This window comes from Grampus griseus (assembly GCF_964374135.1).
Source record: "Grampus griseus genome assembly, chromosome: 1".
Classification (NCBI taxonomy): domain Eukaryota; kingdom Metazoa; phylum Chordata; class Mammalia; order Artiodactyla; family Delphinidae; genus Grampus; species Grampus griseus.
In genome coordinates this window covers 175361492-175380608 of record NC_139017.1, presented here as the reverse complement: position 1 = coordinate 175380608, position 19117 = coordinate 175361492, and the positions used below count along the sequence as shown (strand labels likewise).

At 45.4% G+C, this 19117-nt stretch overlaps 1 protein-coding gene across 1 annotated transcript in view; it reads left to right on the top strand.

The window, feature by feature from the left end:
• Positions 1-19117, top strand: part of PEX14 (peroxisomal biogenesis factor 14) — a 137228-nt gene that overhangs the window by 11449 nt on the left and 106662 nt on the right. The window contains exon 2 of the mRNA XM_082675724.1: positions 5741-5788. Coding sequence (XP_082531850.1) covers positions 5741-5788 — 48 coding nt within the window. The remainder of the gene's footprint in view (positions 1-5740; positions 5789-19117) is intronic.

Genomic DNA, 19117 nt, shown 5'->3' with positions numbered 1-19117 from the left:
ATCATTGAGGGTCTGGATTGCGATCTTACTTGAAAGAGTGTTGAGTTTTGTTCTGGTGGGTGATTAAGTTACTTTTGGTTCATTCTGATTCTTTCAAGTCCTGATCTAGGGTCGTTTTTATCCTAGGGGTGATCTGACACACACCCCCCGCCCCCCACCAAGATGTGGCCCTTCCAGGTCTCTACTGAATGCCCTGATCGAGCAGGGAGAATGCTCCACTCTGGTGGTTGGGACTTGTGAGACCTATGAGGGTTCTGGGAACTGTTCAGCTTGCAGCTTCTTCATCAGTCTTTTTTCAGTCTCGTGGAGTGTCATTCTATGCATGTACACATTTTAATATTCAGTACAGACTTAAGGAAACCTCTGTGCAGATTTCTGGAGCTCCCTTTCTGCAGAGCTCCCTCCTCTCTGGAACTCTGTCCTGCACCTTTCAGCTGACTTAGCCTCCCTGAACTCCAGTCTGTTTCCTCAGTCTGTTGCTGTGATCTGCTGGGATTCCCCCCTCCCACCACTGCCCCTGCCCTGGGTCCTTGGTCTGAAATGTGCAGAAATCTGTCAGAAGCCAGGGTGGTCTTAGGACTCCTATCATTTGTTTCTGTTCTGTCAGGAATCAAAGTCCTGTATTGCCTGCTGTCCAGTGTCTACAAACAGTGGTGTCATTTATTTTGTTTAGTTTTCTAGTTGTTTACAGTGGGAGGGTAAACCTGGTCCCTATTACTTCATCATAGGGCAGACTCTATTGGTTCATTTTGAGCAGAAGAATGATATAACTTTCATGATCCTCATCTCATCCTGAATGTGGGGTGTTGGTATTATTCCCATTATTCCCGTGGGTGAGGAACTGTGGTTCAGAGAGGTTGACCAGTATACCCACAGCCCCTCAGTTATTAATGCCAAAGGTCATGCACTTGCTACTATACCAGTGCCTCTCCAACAACATTTGTTGAATTGAATCTTATTCTTCCCAGCAAAGAACTATAGGCCATATCTTGCCTAGGACATACCCAGAGCTACACAGTCGCTGGCAGGTATAGGATGAGCGCTCCTACAACTGAGTGTTTTTCTGGTTGCTCAGATCTGAGCTGTGTGCAGTTGACCTTTGCTGTGCATCAAGGTCAGCACGTGGGCACACCTCCTGGCTGGGGAAGGTCAGTGCCTGGACAGCAGGAGTGAGAGCGCCTTTTGTCTCTACCAAACTGACACATTTCTCTCCCTGCCACTGTGGCCTTTTTTTGTTTGCCTGTTTATTTTTTAAAGCATTTTGATGCTTTTTCTCCCTGCCTGCTCTCTGCATTCCAGCCTCTGAGGATCCTGACTGCGGATCCTCAGCTGGTGATTTCTAAACCTTACTATTACTATTATTATTTTTAAAACCATAAACCACCCTGTCAAGAGTTTTCAGGATTAAGTTGGAATTTAATTTGTAGGGATTTGTTTCAGGCTGGAAAATAGACTTGACCACTTAAAAGGGGGTCAATGTAGGGGCAGGTGTTTGAGAAGTATTGGACTTTCACAAAAGCTGGCCTGATGAGACTCATGGACCTGTGTGAGCTTAGTTCAGCTTCTGACAAGCAGTTGCCCGCTCAGACCTTTGCCCTCTTTTTTTTTTTTTTGCGGTACTCGGGCCTCTCACTGTTGTGGCCTCTCCCGTTGTGGAGCACAGGCTCCGGACGTGCAGGCTCAGCGGCCATGGCTCACGGGCCCAGCCGCTCTGCGGCATGTGGGATCTTCCAGGACCAGGGCACGAACCCGTGTCCCCTGCATCGGCAGGCAGACTCTCAACCACTGCGCCACCAGGGAAGCCCCCTTTGCCCTCTTTTGAAGCAGCATCATGTAAAAGATGGGAGTCTGTCTTCCTCCTCCTCATGAGGAAGCGGAATGGTCAGGATTCTCCCAGGGGTCCTGTTGGTGTTTGCATGGAATAGTTCTTCATGGTGTCCATTGCAGGACATTTAGCCTCCCAAGCCTCTGCCCTCTAAATGCTGATGGGACTCCCTGCTCCCTGGTCACTGTGACAGCCAGAAACACCTCTACACATTTTTAAATGCCCTTGTGGGGGTGATTATGCCCCAGGGTTGAGAACCGTTGGTTCATGACATTGCTTTGAGAGTGGCCAGATTTGTGGTTTGTTGTAGGTGAAATGTTCCAGGGAAAGGCACTGCTATGGTCCTTTGCTTGCTTCATTTTGGCTTATGTATATAAAGTGGTTCCTTTGGTTTAATTTTTTTAATTAAAAAAATTAATTAAGCCCATACTTATTGAGTACAAGTGACATTCTAAGTGCTAAAGATCTGCCTTCACTAAGGTGGTAAAGTGCCTGCCTTCAAGGAACTTAAAGGATAGACAGATAATAAACTAGTTATATAATGAAGAATTTCAGATGGTATTATCAAGGATATCAACGTGCAGAGCAGTAAAGAGGAATGAAGGCTGTCTTGGTCATGAAGAAATAGTTTTCTAAAGGACACAGACAGGAGATCGGGATGGTCCATTTTAGATTACAGGTATTTCAACGCGAGCTGGCGAATCATCTAGAATGTAATCATATTGGGCAATTCCCAGATTGGCGAGAAGTCCACTGAGTTCACTAGTAAGGTCTAACCGACCTCGGACAGTACCGTGAGTTGGAATACGGGTGTGGAAATGCTTGTTCCTTTCTAAGCAGCCTCCGAGATTGAGTTTGGAAGTTGGGCTTTGGTGTGCTGAGACCCCAGAAGCCTCTGTGAAGCTGAGGTTTGAAGAATTTGGAGAGTGTTGCTGTTTAAATTCCTTGGTGGGGATGTGCACACACATGTGTGCTTCTTATACGCCTTGAATATCCCTGGAAGAATATATAAGGAGCCAGCATCAGTGCTGTGTCCCCAAGGAAGAGGAGGCTGTTGGGATGAAAGGGAAGCTTCCTTTTAAATTTTTTTAGTATTTAATTTTTTAAAGCAGAATATATTTACATGGCTCACAGTTTAGAAAGGTACAGAAGGGTATACAATGAAAGAGACTTACTTGGTACTGTATATTGCTTAAAGTTTTTCCTCTGGCAAACATTAGCTATTCAGGGGATGAACTAATTTTAAGGGAAGTTCCTTGGAGATAATGCCTCAGTGATTAGTTGTATCTCAGGAAGAAAGTTTTGGTTTAAATCAGAATCAGGCTTCCTAAATATTAAAGCTGTTTGTGTTAGTTTGTTTCATCTAGTCAAATAACCTACATTATTATTTATGGGGTAGTATTAAGGTTGTTGCTTAATAAAATGTAGTCTAAACAAAACTCGATTATTTTGATTAAGTAGAAGGGCTCAAATCATCTTGGTACCAGTTACTACCTGAGTCATCATGGGCAAGTTATTTAACCTCCCTTGCCTCAGTTTCCTCATCAGCAATAATTTCATACATTTATTATGAGAATGAAATGAAGAAGGAGCTAAATAAATGTTAGCACTTAGTATTTACCAAATGGAGTGAAGGAAGCCCTCAGGAAGGTAATGAACTTTATATAACCCATTCAAACCAAATCTGTTCTGCTCTTTATTGACCATTCATTCATTCAGCAAATATCTATGGAAGGCCTAATCTGTGCCTGATACTGTCCTAGGCCCCAGGGATACAGTGACGAGCAAACACAGACAGTTTCTGCCCATGTGGAGTTTATAGTCTGGCGAGGGACACAAACATCAATCGGATATCACACACTTAAAGTTGCAGTTCTGCCCAGCCCTTGAAGGAGAGGTATACGGTGTGAGTGTATATTAGGGAGATTTGATCGTGTCATGGCTGTCAGAGAAGGAATGCTTCCCCAAAGAAGTGACTTAACTGAAATTTGAAGGATGAATCAGATTGTCAGAGGGAAGGGAGGGAATACCTGGCATAAAGTCCCACTGACAGAGGAAGCAAAGGCCAGTATGTCTGTTCTGTGCAGAGCTGGGGTTCGTGGTGCCACGCAGACCTAATATGTAGTCAGAGGAGACGCGTGGCCAAGCTGGGAGGGCTTTTCTGTATTAGCGTTGTTGATGTTTACTGGGGCGGGTTGGTGGATGAGATCAGATTATCGTTTTGAAGCGATAGTCTGTTTGCTGTGTGGAAAATGAATTAGAAGAGAGCCAGCGTGGATGTGCGTGAGCTGATTAGAAGGCTATTGCAGTGGTCCAGGCAGGAGATTTTGGAAGCTTGGACCTAAGTGATGACAGAAGAAATGGAGAGAAGTGGATGATTGATTCCATGGATATTTAGGAAGGCGTATTGGCAGGACTTGCTCTGGCAAGTGAGGGGAAGAGCTGTCAGGGATGGCCTTTTGGATTCTAGTTTGCGTATTTTGGTGGAAGGTTGTGACATTCACCCACACAGGGAACAGTGGAAGCGTACAAATATGGCGGAGGGAGAGGATTATGAATCTGTTATGGGATTTTGTTAAGTCCAAGAGGAGGCAGGAAGGCAGTTGGGTGTAGAACTCAGAGATGTCTGGGCTAGAGATCTGAACGCATGAGCTTACTGATGCCTGGAGCCTTAGGAGGGAGGGACAGTGGGGGAGGGAGGAAAGGAAAGCATGCTCAGGTTCTCTGAGACTTTCTAGTTAGTTTCATGCTGGCTGACCTTCTTGTCCTGGCAGAAGAAGGGGCTCTTGAGACAGGACCTTGAATGAGGAGATAGAGTCCTTTGAGCAGAGTCCTTGTCACTGGGCCCTGTGCCCGCTGTGTGGTAGCAATTGGGCATGAGGAAATCTTTGGGGACCCTCTGTGGACTGGACTTTCTCCTCTTCCACCTTCTATCCTTTTTCCCAGGAGGCTTGGCACTTGCCATCTGACTAGCTGGGAGGAGTTTGGAGGCTGGCTCCTGAGACCCACAGATTAGCTCATTTGTCTGGATATTATCTGTAGATAATTGGAAATTGGTTTGAACATCAGTAACGGTAAACTAATCATAACTCTCTCAGGCAGCTTGTTTCCTTCTTTTGGAGATTTGTAGATTTCCTCCCAGTCTGTCTGTCTCTGTCTCTCTCTCTCCCTTTCTCTGAATTTTGGCCAGATCAGCCAAGGGTTGAAGGTAAGTGTGAGGGTGAGGGGAGAGATCCAGAGAAGGAAACAGACTAGGGCCAGGTGAGTGGGCCACATGCTGCCTGGCTGTGGGTTGCTCTGCTTATCTGTCAGCTTGTCACTAGCTTATTTACAAAACGGATTTAAACTCGGCTTTCTTTACTACTGGGGATTGGTATCCTTAGTGACAGGTGATAAATAGGAACCAGTGTCCATAGTTTGCTGCTTCCTTGGCTCCAAGTAGATGCCCAGAGAAAATGCTGAGCGTGGGCAACTGGGGCCCCCTTGTGGCTGAATTTGGTTCTCCACTTTTGCTCTGCTCTCGCTGGTCAGTGGCGGGGGAGACAAGGCAAAAGGGAAGTTTGGCTTTCACTTAAAGGCTTTTGTGGACTTCTCCTATTGCTGCGGATTTTGTGATGGTCCCCAGCCTCTGCTGCTCAGCTGCCAGGGCCCTCCTAAGCTAAATGCAGCCTTCTTGAGGTGCCGTGACAGTAAACCCAGAAACAGTCTCTTCGTGTTCACTGGCAAATTCAGGCTCTTCTTCGGGCTGCTTCTTACAGGTAACCCACCACAGAACACTCTGCGGTATGGAAAACTGGTGAGAAATATGAGAAGTAGTTGTTTGTGTGTGTTGCTCGAGAATGGCACACCTTAGGTTTTTTTGATGTCCATTGGGTGGCACTGCGATCTTACTTTTGTTTTTATTTTTCTTTGCAGCCAAGCTCTAATCCAGGAAGTGAAAATGTGGCGCCTCGAGAGCCGCTGGTAAGAAGCCATGATATATAGTATAATTTTCTAATAATTAAAATACTGAGTTTCAAGAAACCTTATGCTCCTATAGTTTTGCATCAGTAGTGCCGCTTTAGGAGTAGGTGCTCTGTGGAGACAGCCCGCAAGTGATCTCTAACTTCTGATTCCTCTTCTGGCACTCAGGGATTAGCGAGATCTCCCCTTAGTAAAGCCTGGTCTTTTCTGGAATGGAAAGCATCTGCCCCAGGTGTGGTGAGGCACCATTTTACTTGTTTGAATCAGTGGTAATTAGTGGGATGCCTGAAACCTTTGGAGGCTGAGCTGGAGCGAGGTTGCTGGGCCTGACCAAGTAGCTGCTTGATTGTCTGAAATAGCCATTCTGCTCCTCAGGGTGAGGGCACTTCAGGTGGCCTTTGAAGAACAGGTAAGGGAGAGAGTTCCATTTTTGCCTGGTCAGTAATTTGGTTTGTGATACTCATTTCCAACATTATCTGCTTATACTATTTTTTTTTTTCTGTACGTGGGCCTCTCACTGTTGTGGCCTCTCCCGTTGCGGAGCACAGGCTCCAGATGCGCAGGCTCAGTGGCCATGGCTCATGGGCCCAGCCGCTCCGCGGCATGTGGCATCTTCCCGGACCGGGGCACGAACCCATGTCCCCTGCATCGGCAGGTGGACTCTCAACCACTGCGCCACCAGGGATGCCCTCTTTTTACATTTTAATCTACGGATTTAACTACTGATCACCAGAAGAGTGGCTGGACCATCTTTTGGGGCGTGATTGTATAAACTTCTGGGCATTCTTTCAAGCAATGAGCCCTGGGCAATCGGCAGCCTCACTGATTTCTGGGTACTTGGAGCGCTGCAGCCCCTTGGCTCTGCTAGTGTTTCTGTGCACTGGTCTTTTCCTGCTGTACTCTGCATCTGCTTGTTGGTTGGTTGTATTTTTATTTCTTTCTTTTCTGGGAGGCCCCGAGCAGTCTTCAAACCCTAGTAGCCTGCGATCGTCCAGAGTTCAGATTCATTCTCTCAAGGCCAGCTCTACAATTACCTTATATTTAATTAATATTTTTTCCCCTCTTTACGTACTTGCTGCATAATTGCTCAGAGGAAAGAAAACACATAGCAGCAATTTATATATATATATAAAAACAATAATTAAAAAAAAACCCCGAAATAAACTCCCATCTCATTTGGGTTGATCCTATGAGTTGTGTAATTAGGGCCCTATTAAAAGGTAGACCCTTTCTCCTTCCCCTCTTTTTTTTTAATTAATTTTTTTATATTAAACTCCCACAGTCTCTCAGTCATGCCCTTATTGCTTTTGGTCAGCCGTTTGCAGCAGCCTGATTAAATGAGGGCACCAGCCGAGCTGTATGGTCTTGTGTGAGCTACTTCTGCCTCTTGGGAGTGGCAGTGGGAGGGTGCCAGGCAGAGAAACCTCCGAGGGCTAGTGACGGCTTGCGTAGTAGGTCGGGGGTAGAGGATGAGCTGCTGTGAACCGGCAGCAGGCTGGAGAGAGTCATAGGGTGCCAGAGAAGTGATGGGATGGGAGCGCCCACCCACAGAAAGCCCTGAGGCATTCAGCCCAAGTCACACCTTCCCAGGGGAGATTCCTCAGGCCGTGTGTGTTAGCTGTCTCCTGGGTGCTCAGGAACAGACAATGGAAGAATAAAGCTAAGCCTTCTTCCCAAGTAATTTATATATTTCATTTGGGGAAGAAAATGCATTTGTTACATGCGAAACAATTAGCAAACAGCACAAGGCTGTATATAATTTTAGCAAACAGTACAAAATTGTATATAATTTGGTGCAGAATTGCCTGGCTGGGAGTATAAGAGAGCCCTCATTATTCAGAGAAGGAAGAGTTCTCTGGGGGTAGGGGGTGCTTAGGGATGGTTTTTGTGAAACTTGAAGCCAGGTCTGGAGGAATAGGATAGTCCAGTGTTGAGGGAGCACCATGCTCAGTTATTTTTGGTTTTGTTTTTAACTGAGTGGGGTGCATATTTTCCACAAAATTCCTTAATGGAAGCTGCCTGTTCTCTACACTAAAAAGGCTAAGCATGGGATGCTGAAGGCAAATAATCTTGTTCTTTGTTTTCAGAACTAGATGAGCACTTTGGAAGAATTTTTCCCTTTATTAAAAAAGTGAGTTACAACAAAAGAGGCTCTATTGACTAGTCAGTACAGTGCAAGTTTCATTGTTCGGTGGATGTATTTGGGTGTCTGCATCATTGTTTTGCTCTATTTGCTAGGGAAGGAGGGCCTGATTTTCATATCTGTCCTCTCTGGGCTATAAAAACTGGCTTGTGATTTTGAGTTGATAAGTATGGTCTTGTGGTCTCTAACTGACACATTTGTGTTCATAGCCATCCCCTGGTCTTGATTCCAGCCGCATAGGGACACTGCACGTACCTTCTCTTACCCCTTCAATCCTCCTGCGCTCCCAAAAGAACCAACCCAGCAACTCTGGCCACATTAGTGGGATAATTGCTCTATAATGTCATGATGTCCTCAGGGCTGGTGATTGGTAAACAGACTCATTTTGATAAATTCTGTAAACTCCCAGTTGAAATTCTTTGATTGTTAAATGACAAAACTCTTTGCCAGAGTTAAAACGGCTGATTACTTTTTCTTTATACTTTGTTCTCTGAACTTTGCCTCCCAGGGCAAGCTCCAGAGTACTGACCTCTAGCTTCTCCCAGACCTGTTCAGAACCTTCTGTCAGTTTCCCACAGACCCATGATTTCTCATCACCTGTGTGGGCATGTGCTCGGGCCGTCACAGAGGTTCTGGGTCGGTCCCTGCACTGCTCCGCCAGGATCAAGTCCTGCCTAGTCAATAGATCTGTAAGAATGGGTGGACAGTTGTCTGCGTGGAATAACTCGGTTCCTCTCTTGCTTGGATACAGAAACAGGGGTTAAGTAATGTCTTGAGAGTCCTTCTAGTCATGTGAGTTTAGGGTATTTGAAGCAGCAATAAATATGCTCCCTTGTTTCAGTACAACAAGCTCCTCAATATTCAGCAATTCTGTTGCTTACCTACTTTATACAACACTTATGAATTTGGGCTAAACTAGAATTTCAGTGTTTTGCTCTTTGACACCAACTTCTTTCTAATGGATGAATCTTCTCTTCCTCTAACCTGTAAGTATAGGTTTTGGTTTTTGTTTGTTTTTTGTTTCTATCCTTTTCCCAGCATCCCTCTACCAAAATAATCCCAAACTACAATTAATGTACCTTTATAAATGATGATGGTAATTCTACTTTATCACATTCCCTAGGATTAATATTTTTAGTATGCTGAATTCTTTTTTTTTTTTAAACATTGCGTTCCCATGGCTTATGTATTCTATAACTGGAAGTTTGTTCCTTTTGACCATTTTCACCCATTCCCCCCACCCTCCCCTGAGTACCATTTTTTTTTTTTTTTTTTTGCGGTACGCGGGCCTCTCACTGTTGTGACCTCTCCCGTTGCGGAGCACAGGCTCCGGACGCTCAGGCTCAGTGGCCATGGCTCACGGGCCCAGCCGCTCCGCGGCATGTGGGATCTTCCCAGACCGGGGCATGAACCTGTGTACCATGCATCGGCAGGCGGACTCTCAACCACTGCGCCACCGGAAGCCCCGTTTTTTTTTTTTTTTAATTTTTTAGGTTTCACATATCTGAAGTACGGAAGTATCATGTATCCTCAGGTTTCTCCCTGAGGCTAAGACAGAACCTTGAGGGGGGAGGGGGCGGTTCTGCATCATGTGTTTGATCTCCACCCTTCTGGGGAGCTCATCCACCTTATGCCTGGAACACCGAAGGTTTCCTCTTTGGTTTTTAAGTCAGTTAACCAGAGGCTGGTAATCAAAAGGCCGTTAATATCTTGATGAATTCAGGGAGCTAGTTTGTGAGCTTCTCTTTAAGAGAGCCGTGGCTGGTTGCCTGTCTCCTGGAGACCTCTCACACGTACTTCTGGCACAGTCTCCCCTATATTTGTATCTTTTGTGGTTCAAGTATTGATACTTGGGTATACTTGTTGGTGGGCTCACTGTGGATAGGTGATTCTTATGTTTTTCCCCACCAAAACATTTCTGAAGAATGACATTCCCATGCTCAATGCATTTCTTTGTGTATATACTCATGTACATATGTGTGTATGTGTATATCCAGAACATGTAACACACATATATTTATTTTACAAAATTCAAAGCACTTGGTGGGGAAATAAAATTGATTTTAATAGTGTATTCATGAAAGTGTTTTACAAGCACAGGGATAATAAAACTAGCCACTTAGAGATTTCAGGAAATTGTCATTTTTCCAGGAAGAATAAATAAATATGGCAAATCTAAAGTATTAAGCATTATTATTTAAAGGGTCTGTAGTGGTTGATTTCTGTGGGTGTAGCAGAGTTAGGTTTGCTGAAGTGAACTGTAATCTCCACCTCTTGTTTCCCACTCAGGGTCTGCCTAGAAGCAGTGACTGGGGGTGATATTATAGGGATAATCCTAAATATGCTCTATTTATTTATTTGTAAAAAGTGAATCATCTGCAGATTTGGTACTTATGGTACCAAAGGCAGGAGGCACCCCTCATGGCTGCTGTGAGAAACTTGGAACCTAAATCGAGTGTCAGCAGCCAGAAGGTGGGGCTTGTGGTGCTCCTCGGTTGGGATGCTGCTGTGGGCTGGAGGCCTGGGCACCTAGGTAGGAGGAAATGTTGGCTTTCCTCCTTCCCCACTCTCCTCTCATCACCTGTGGAAAACGCTGCTCTTTTAACATTGGCACCCCTTGTCGGGAGGGTGCCTGAGATTCCCGCCTGTCCTGCAGATGGGGGGAGGAAACTGGAGAGAACTAAATGCTGAAATGGATGAACTTGAGAAAAGCCTCATTCCGTCTCTGGGTGGCTTCTCTGTAGTCTCTAGGCTACTTACTGATTTTGAAATTACTGCCTCTTCCTACTCTGTCCTTCCTATTACAGACTGAGAAGGTTTGTTGAGTAGACAAGGCTGTGGCCTTTCAGTTCTTTCCTCCTTCAGGTAAATGAAGAGGTTGTTTTTTCAGTTTTAAGGTGTCCTTTTACAAATAATTATTAGATGAATCTGAACTCTTAGGAGTAATAATTAGAGAAATGGAATTTGAGATTGTTATTCAGCTTTGTTTATGTTTTGGGTTTCTGGCTTTTGTGGTAATACTTTATACTTGCTGTAGTTTCTGTAATCAGAGGCCCTGACTATTGGATAACTGAACAGTGTCCTCATTCTGGAGTGGGAACCAGGGAGCTGAGCGCTCAAGTGCCTTTTTTCAGAGCCACAGTGATCAGGGGAGTTGGGTTTTTCATCTTGTCACCAGCCTCTTTGAGAAGAGGTTTCGTTTTCTTCCTTTCGTCCTGGAGACACAGTCTCAGAGTTCTACCCAGGCGTTGGCTGGGCATGGGATGTATAGAGCTCTTATTTGGGCAGGGTGACCTTCTGAAAATGTTTTCTGTTGTTTTAAATCAGTCATTATCTTATTTGAAAGAATTTTTACTCAAAAGCTGCTTTTAAAGTGTGACCTAAAGGTGGGTATTCCATGTGGCAAACTCAGCAAATCCCTTACGAGCCCCCAGTTTGTGAAGCACTGAATGTCATACTTAGGGCAGCCGTATGCCCTCTGCTTTTGAGGGTAATTTCAATTTAAAATATTTTAGCCCATTGTCAAACCATGCAGACCAATTTGGGTTTGAAAAATCCCCTCTTGTAGTTAACCCCACTCTACGCTGAGAAGCTGCGGGAAGATAAAGTGGTGCTTTGGAGAAGGACGTGATTGCGGCCCTCCCTCCTTCCCTCCCAGCTCTCCTTTCTTTTATGGTTTGTAGTTATAACCAAGATTTATGCCTGTTGCTCCACAAATCTTCTCTCTGCCATTATGAGTTTGTCTGCACAGTCTAGAGATGGGGCCGACGCTGAGTGATGCTTGCAGTAAATCTGCGTGGGGTGCTCCCTGACACCGAGGCCGACAGGAGCCGTCTCCTGGCCCCCCTGGATGGGGCTGGATTGCCCCTGTCAGGGAGAAGATGTGCTGCCGCTTTTGTGGCCTCTTGCCTTTGGTGGCCCTGGTGGCCCCGGTCTCCTGCTTGTGCTCACAAGAGTCTGCGGAGTGGTGCCCTGGGGTAGCACCAAGAGGCCTTTCTCTGTGTGTCCACTGTGGTCCAGTCAGGCCATGGCAAGAGCATCTTCAGGGGCAGGGCTGCCTTTTCCAGCTTGGAGGGGAGGAGCTACTGATAGAATCAGGCACACAAGTTGATCATACGTATATACATGGTTTAGTTTTTCCACAGTTTGCTAAAAATGGGTTTTGATGGAGAAGTGGGAGAGTAAACAGCATTCATTAAACATCGTTTTTTTTCCCTTTCCTCATACCTTCTGTTTGCTGTATCCTTTTCTTTGACTCATATCAGATCTCTTGTGAAATGAAGTGGCAGCACCAATAAATACATATTTTTGAGAAAGTTTCAAGAGCTTTCATTAGAAACTGCTTCACTGTCATGGTGCCGGGTGCTCTTGACTGGGCAGCTCCTGGCTGGTCACATCCACACCCACACCCCTTCTGCAGACCAGGAGGACGTCAGCTTGTCTTGAACCCGTGGGCCAGTTGATTTGTTAGCGAATTAGGCAATTTTGTTAAATATGCTATAAACAGGTGAAATATAATGTGAGCAGAGTGATCTATAAATGTTGTAAACATAAATGTAAAAAGAGGGTTCTGTGAAAACTAAGCTGAATGTTTTGGTAAATGCAAACTGCTAAAAAGATTGCTGTCTTTTTAGGTGTGAGTGGGGAAGATCCTAACAATCTAGAAGTATTCTGTACTTCAGTTTGCTTTGCTAATGTCTTTTAAGGGCTCGCTTTGCTTTAGAAATTGTGAAGGGTGTGTTACGGGTGAAGTTTATGCAAGAAAGACGTCTGGGAACTCCGGCGTGTGGGTCCCATACTCAAAGAGAAGGTCTTGGCTCTACATCAAAAGATTAGCAAATGACCGCAGGTTTGTTTATAGGTTTTAAGTTAATGTGAAACGTTTAAGGTATGTAGATAAGACCCCGTTTTTAATGATTCCCTGCTTTAACTGATTTTTCAGTTAACTGACCAATTGCTAGCTCTGATCACATAGGTCAGGAGGACTTCTGCCATATAATGTGCTGGCCTCCGTGCTGGTTTCCTTATTTTTGTTATCTTGTTTCATCCCAGCAAACCTGCGAGGATCACTTTTCCTCAGTTTACAGTGAGGAAACAAGCCCAGGGCAGTCAGGTTCCCACAGCTAGTCAGCGGCAGGGCTGGGATGTATAAACCCTAACGCCCGCACTGCTGAGCTCTTCTCTCCGTCAGACTTGAGCAGGGTGGGAGGGCAGGCAGGGGCAGCGTGCCCGCCTCGCAGAGCACAGAAGTCTGGGAGAGGGCTTTGGCTTGTTCAGGTGCTGCCTGGTGAGCCTGTGCTTCCTCTGAAGCCTCTGCCTTCATGCGCACTGGCTGGTTGGAGTCTTTTGTATGCATCTTAGCTGTTGAAAAGGCACCTATTAATTTATCAGAGGTGATGTGGGCCTCCTCGTGCTTGGAGGAGGTTTCTGCACCCATGTACCTCACTAATGACAGGCTACGGGATGGAGGCGAGATAATAGGATCTTTCATCTCTGTCTGTGGAGCAAGGTGCTGTGTCCCTGGTAGCTTCTAGGGGGCAGCAGCCGCTTATCGTTCCCTCTCCTGCTGGCAGAGGGAAGGGTCCACAATTGAGCGCTCCGCTTTTGACTCCACATAAGAAACCACAGTGTTCAGGATCTTCCGTCTCTGCTTTCTCTGCCCCCTCAGATAAATCCTTTATCTCTGTCCCCATCAACATCCACAGATCCTTCACTGTCAGAATTAAGGCGGCAAAAGTCACTTGCTTTGAAGATAGGAGAATGTCTTCAGGAGAGTAAAATCTTGTCACATCTTACGTGTTGCCATTGATAACCCACTCTAATACTGTTTGGATGTTTTGAAACTTTCCCCTGTGGACACGGGCCTTTATTCTGTTGGGAACACCACTGTCATGTGGTTGATCATCTGTCCTTCCTGTCAGCATGTGCCTTAACCTTCCCCACCCCCACTCCCAAGCCGGGCTTATGGAGGTTTCTCTTCAATTCTAAATGACTCATTTCATAAGCACATTAAGGAGGAAACTCTGGATTTGCCAATCCTTTTAGCCTTTGGGGCCCAAGATGCATATGGCCAGCTTGTGCCTTGCTGAAGTGAACGAATGACTACCCCCATCCCAGAAGCGCATATTTCACCGTGGCCCTGACTCTCAGGTCTTCTTCCAGTTGTGTGGCTGAAGCAGGGGACAGAAAGGAGGAGGGCTGGTTGCAGGCAGAACCGGAGTTTTGCAGTACACACGGAGAAGCAAATTGGCCGCGACGTTTCAGCCCTGTGAGGTTTATCTAGGACTAGCTGAGACTTCTCAGTCCTGACTCCACCGTGGGAGGAGCTGGTGACCAGTGCTCCCAGGCTCTGCCTTCTTGCAGGCTTTCATCCGAGGACCCTGAGGACCCCGGCATACTGGGGAAGGGTGGGAGCTTCCATCCCGGCTCCGAGAGTGGCTTTCCTCAGAGACAAAGACACGCCTCCTAACCTCATCTCTCCAGCTTGCTCTCTGTCGTCTCTCTGAAAAATGGCGCTTAATAGAATCTGCTAATGAACAGAAGAAATAACTAGAAATAGTGGCAGATCATTTGACAGCAAAGTGGTTTATAACTTCTGTTTATCAAACGATGATGATTATCATTATTGTTATTTCTATTGGATTTTTGAAGAATTCAGCCTGGTCTCCAGAGCCCCATTTATATAAGACACTTTATTTCTTCCTTTGTACTGTCTAGGAATAACTTTATTCCAGTGAAATCCAGGTCTGTGGTTCCGCACCCCTCCCCAGCCCCTCCCTGCTCCATTTTTCTCCCTTCCTCTCTGCTCAGCTTCCATTTACCTCAGCGGGCTCCGGCTGGTGGGGTATCCCCTGCTGACCAGACCGGCAGAGCTAATACCGGTTGGAGGAACGCTGCAGCGTTTGTTTTTGCAGTTCCTGGATTTGGTTTAATGTACAATTGATTTTTTTAATGTATTTAATCATTTTTTTCTTACCTCATAAGGATTAACCCGCACAAACCTCATTTTATCCTAACTGTGGCTTTGGGAGGAAGGAAGAAGAAAATTGAGTTTCTCTAGCTTATTTTATTCTTTCACTTTTTATTTTCTGAATGGCTTTTCCTGCCAAAGCAGCTCAGTAAAATACGATGTATTTTAGTGGCCATTACTTACTCATTACTAACTGGTCTCTCCTGCTTCCCTTTGTCTGTGAACTAAATACAGGGGGTCTAACGATAATTGGTAGCTCTATCACAGACTCGCCAATTATAGATCAACAGGGAAAACAGCCCAGTGATGGTTTGTGGTTGGCACTGGCTGCCTACCCAGCAAACTCGAGTTATCATTCTGCATCTGCCCCTGGGCTTGACCAGATTGGTCCTTTCCTAACTTTGTACCTTGGCTTCCCTAATTGCATCACACGGTCTCCCTCATGTACAGATTTCAACTTCATTTTATCCCTACATGTGGTTTTCACGTCCACCTTGTTCTTTCTTAGTTCCTGCCTCTTTGTCATGTCTACACAGTATTAACGGGGAGAGGTTTTGTTTCTGTTTTCTTTGCGGCTCCCTGGTGCCTAGAATGGTTAGGTGACAGGCTACAGATAAGATTCTCTTGAAACCAGCGGTTTTCTGTATAGTTTCGTCTGCCAAGTCCAAGTAAAGGCAAGTCTTTGTGGGTGCCCAGTTCAGCCCCCTTTTTGAGCGTTTATCTGATTTGTATTCCAGCTTATCCACTTTGCTCTGGCACAGGACGGGGAAAAGTTACGTCTCACTGTTAGGCTGCCAAACTCTTGTGTAGGGCTGCTAGGTGCTAAAGTGGCAAAGGAGTCCCTGTGCCGTATGGCCACATTTCCAAGCAGAATACATTTTTCGTTTGTTTGTTTCCTGGGTATTTCGCACCTAGGCCCCTTGCTGAACCCTGTATGCAGTGGGCACACATCCTTATCCCTCAGCTCCTAGCAGGAAGTAGGCACTCAGCACATGCTTGTGGCGTGTGTGTGTGTCTCTGCGTGCGTGCGTGCGTGCATGCCCGCGCGCGTTCACTTATGTAGATGGTGATGGTGAGCCAAGGGGCTGGAGTGCCCAGTTGCTGCCCGCTGGGAACTTAGGGTGCAGCATTCCCACTGGTACGCAGATGTTTAGTGTACCATTGCCACGTAGGCAACATAAAGCGGGCATTTTATGAAAGGGAACATCAGAGGAAACATTATGGCTGAGACCTTTATAGCCTTTCCATTATTATGGTTTAAATCTTGACAGTCTTTATTCACAGGGACACTGAGACCAGCAAAGACAGTGCTCACTCCCACCTCCCCGTTCTCTCTCTCCACATCCTGTTCTGTAGCTGTGATAGGCATCGTTAAGTGTGCAGGCAGCAGTGCTGCTTTGTAGTTTGTCTAGAAACAGCCCCTTTTGACTCAGAAGTTGGAAACCAGATGACTCACCATTCTGTTTGTTTTATTGCAACTGTCATTTCATAAAATGCCCTGAAACCTTTAAACTGTAAATGCCAAAGTAAGGTTTTCGTCTTTCTGTTTTTATTTTGTTACCTCTTCTGTTATCTGTGATCTTTTCTTTCATGTCTCTCTTTTCTCCTTCCCGTTCATAATTATTTTCCCTTTCATTTGTCTCTCTTTCTCCCTCTTTCTCCCCTGCACACCCCCCACACTCCGCCCACTGCTTTGATGATGATCGTGATGGCATCTGTAGTTGAAGTGGAGTCTCTGCTAACATCGTGATGAGTTCTCTCCAGGTTTACTGCCATCAGATTGAGAGTCTACGCCCCCCCAGTTTCTGTGTGTGGTTTAGAAATGGAAACATCCACGTACATTGAATTTTATAAAGTACTCACTGGCTTCAGCTCTAGAAGCTAATGCCATGTCAAATCGTAACAGGAACTCACTTTTTGTGATACTGCATTTTGCAAAATCGTGGGTCTCCCCACGTATCCATTTCCTCCCTTGAATGGGTACCAGGATCACAGTGTGACTAAGCTTGCTATGCTTTCCTAGGACGGCCTATAGGGTTCCTACACAGAATGTTGATTGCCAGGAGAGGGCCTTGATCTTATTAACCTTTTTCTCTCCTAAGATGGCATTTACCTGGAATTCCTGAAGTAAAAGAGAGCATTCTCACGGCTTAGGTGGGGTGTCAGGATCTAAATTTTTAAGGACTTGAGCTCTCAAACTAGGACTTGTCGGATCTTTCTTCCTGCAGTTTCTGACACTGTGGCACTTGACTGAGTCACCTGATTGATGACATGAACATCATTGGGTGATAAACACCTGGCCAGGGAAACAGGGACCCTCTGTGGGTTTACTCAAAAGGATGGCAGACAGATTGTGGAATTTTAATGAAGGTGGGGTGGGTCCCTGATGTTCATCTGCTTTGGAGCATAACCAAATCCCAGCATTAACTTCAGGAGTATTTGTGGGAAACCTGCACTGGTGTCAGTGGTCATATTCCACATTTATCAAATTCATAAATCTTACTGAACTAATTTTAGAAGTAGCTAGTTATAATGAAAAAGAACAATTACTTCAGATGCACAGGAGCCTCTCTTAAATGTTCCTTGTTGTTTTTCTTTTTCTTTTTTTAAAGGCCTTTGGTCTAGTTGGGCCTTCAGAGTGAGCCATCCTCTGAATTCTGTTGCAGGAAAACTTCTTTCCTATATGTCTCTAAGGAAGGAGAGTATTTTCTATGCTGTGAATGGGGGAAAATATGATATCATTACAGTATTTAATAAATTTGATGGCTGTGAGTTTTAAACATGAGTTCTGTTAATCTGCAGGGCAGCTTTCAACATAGAATGCTGTGTTTTCACCCACTTGGCTCGATGTCTGTTTCTGACACAACCACTATTCCTGCTGCAGGAAAATAGAAAACCACAGGCTGTTAACTTAATACTCTTCCCTTCTGGGGCTAGGGTGGGAGCAGGGCGGGGGCAAAGCGGGGTTCAAATCAAGATACTCTCACTCCTCACTGGAGAGAGATGTTCCCTCGTTCCAGCTGACAGTTTGAACAAGGATTCTAGAGTTTCTGGCCGTATTAATTAAACCTCAGTTAGGGGTGCCCTGCACATTTACTCCTTGGGACCAGGAGCAGCCTGCCAAGTGTCTCTCCACAGGCTCCCTCTGGGTTGCCTACCTATGGATGTCTTCTCCCTTCCTGGGCAGGGCCTTTTGGAGGAGCAGAAGGATCGTTTAGTGCTTGTAGCCTGTTCATTCCTTGGCTTCTCTGCTGAGCTATCCAGCAGGGGTGCCAATTCTTCCGTTTAGCTGACTATTATATAGCCCTTAAAAGGGAAGGGTTTATTTTAGCTGGCTGCTATATTGATTGCTATAGGGACGTTTCTGTTTTCACTGGCTGCTATATTGACTGGGAAAGGGAAAGGGGCCATGTTGCTGGGAGCTGTCATACTGACTGTTACAGAAAAGATCTGTATTTAAGCAGTACCAGTGCACTGGGATCTCCCAGGCAAGATATTAATGCTAATTCATCCGCTCACCCCCTGCTGTGAGTGTTATTTGTTTAAATCTGTAGATTCCCACAGCGCGTTTATATCCTCACTAGAGTGTGCTCGGCTCCCTGTAATTATTTAACATTATATGCTGATATAAATTGTAACAGTTAAAGAATGGTAATGAGTAGCCAAAAAAGAAAAGAAGAAGAAAAAGAAAGGAAACAGGAAAAAAAAAAAAAAAGGAGAAAGTATATTAAAAACCCATATAGCGTATACATATTATAAGTTTGTTGTGTATGTGTGTGTGTGTATATATCTATGTGACATTTGAAATGGCAGAGTCAGATTCTGAAATGGCAGTGAACTACGTCTGGCATCTTTTCTCCCACTCCAAGTTGATTTGTACAGTGTGGCTGAGTCCACGTATTGTGCATCTGTGTGTGTGCATGTACGCACGTTCTCACGTCACCCGCCAGAAAGACTGTACTGACGTGTGCTCTGATGTGCTGTTTGTACACACGTGCATGATTACATACTGTGTGTGTGTTCCATGTAGTGGCAAGAAATTTATCCATTAGCACTTCAGCTTCTTGATGAGTAGCTGATACTTCCTTCTAGCTTCCATGTTGGCACAGGAACTCTGGGCCTGAGACCCACCTCGGGGAGAGCCGGGGGAATGCTCAGTTGGGATGAACTCGTAGGCCATTGGGTGTCACTGTCGCTCTATTGTCTATAGTTGAAA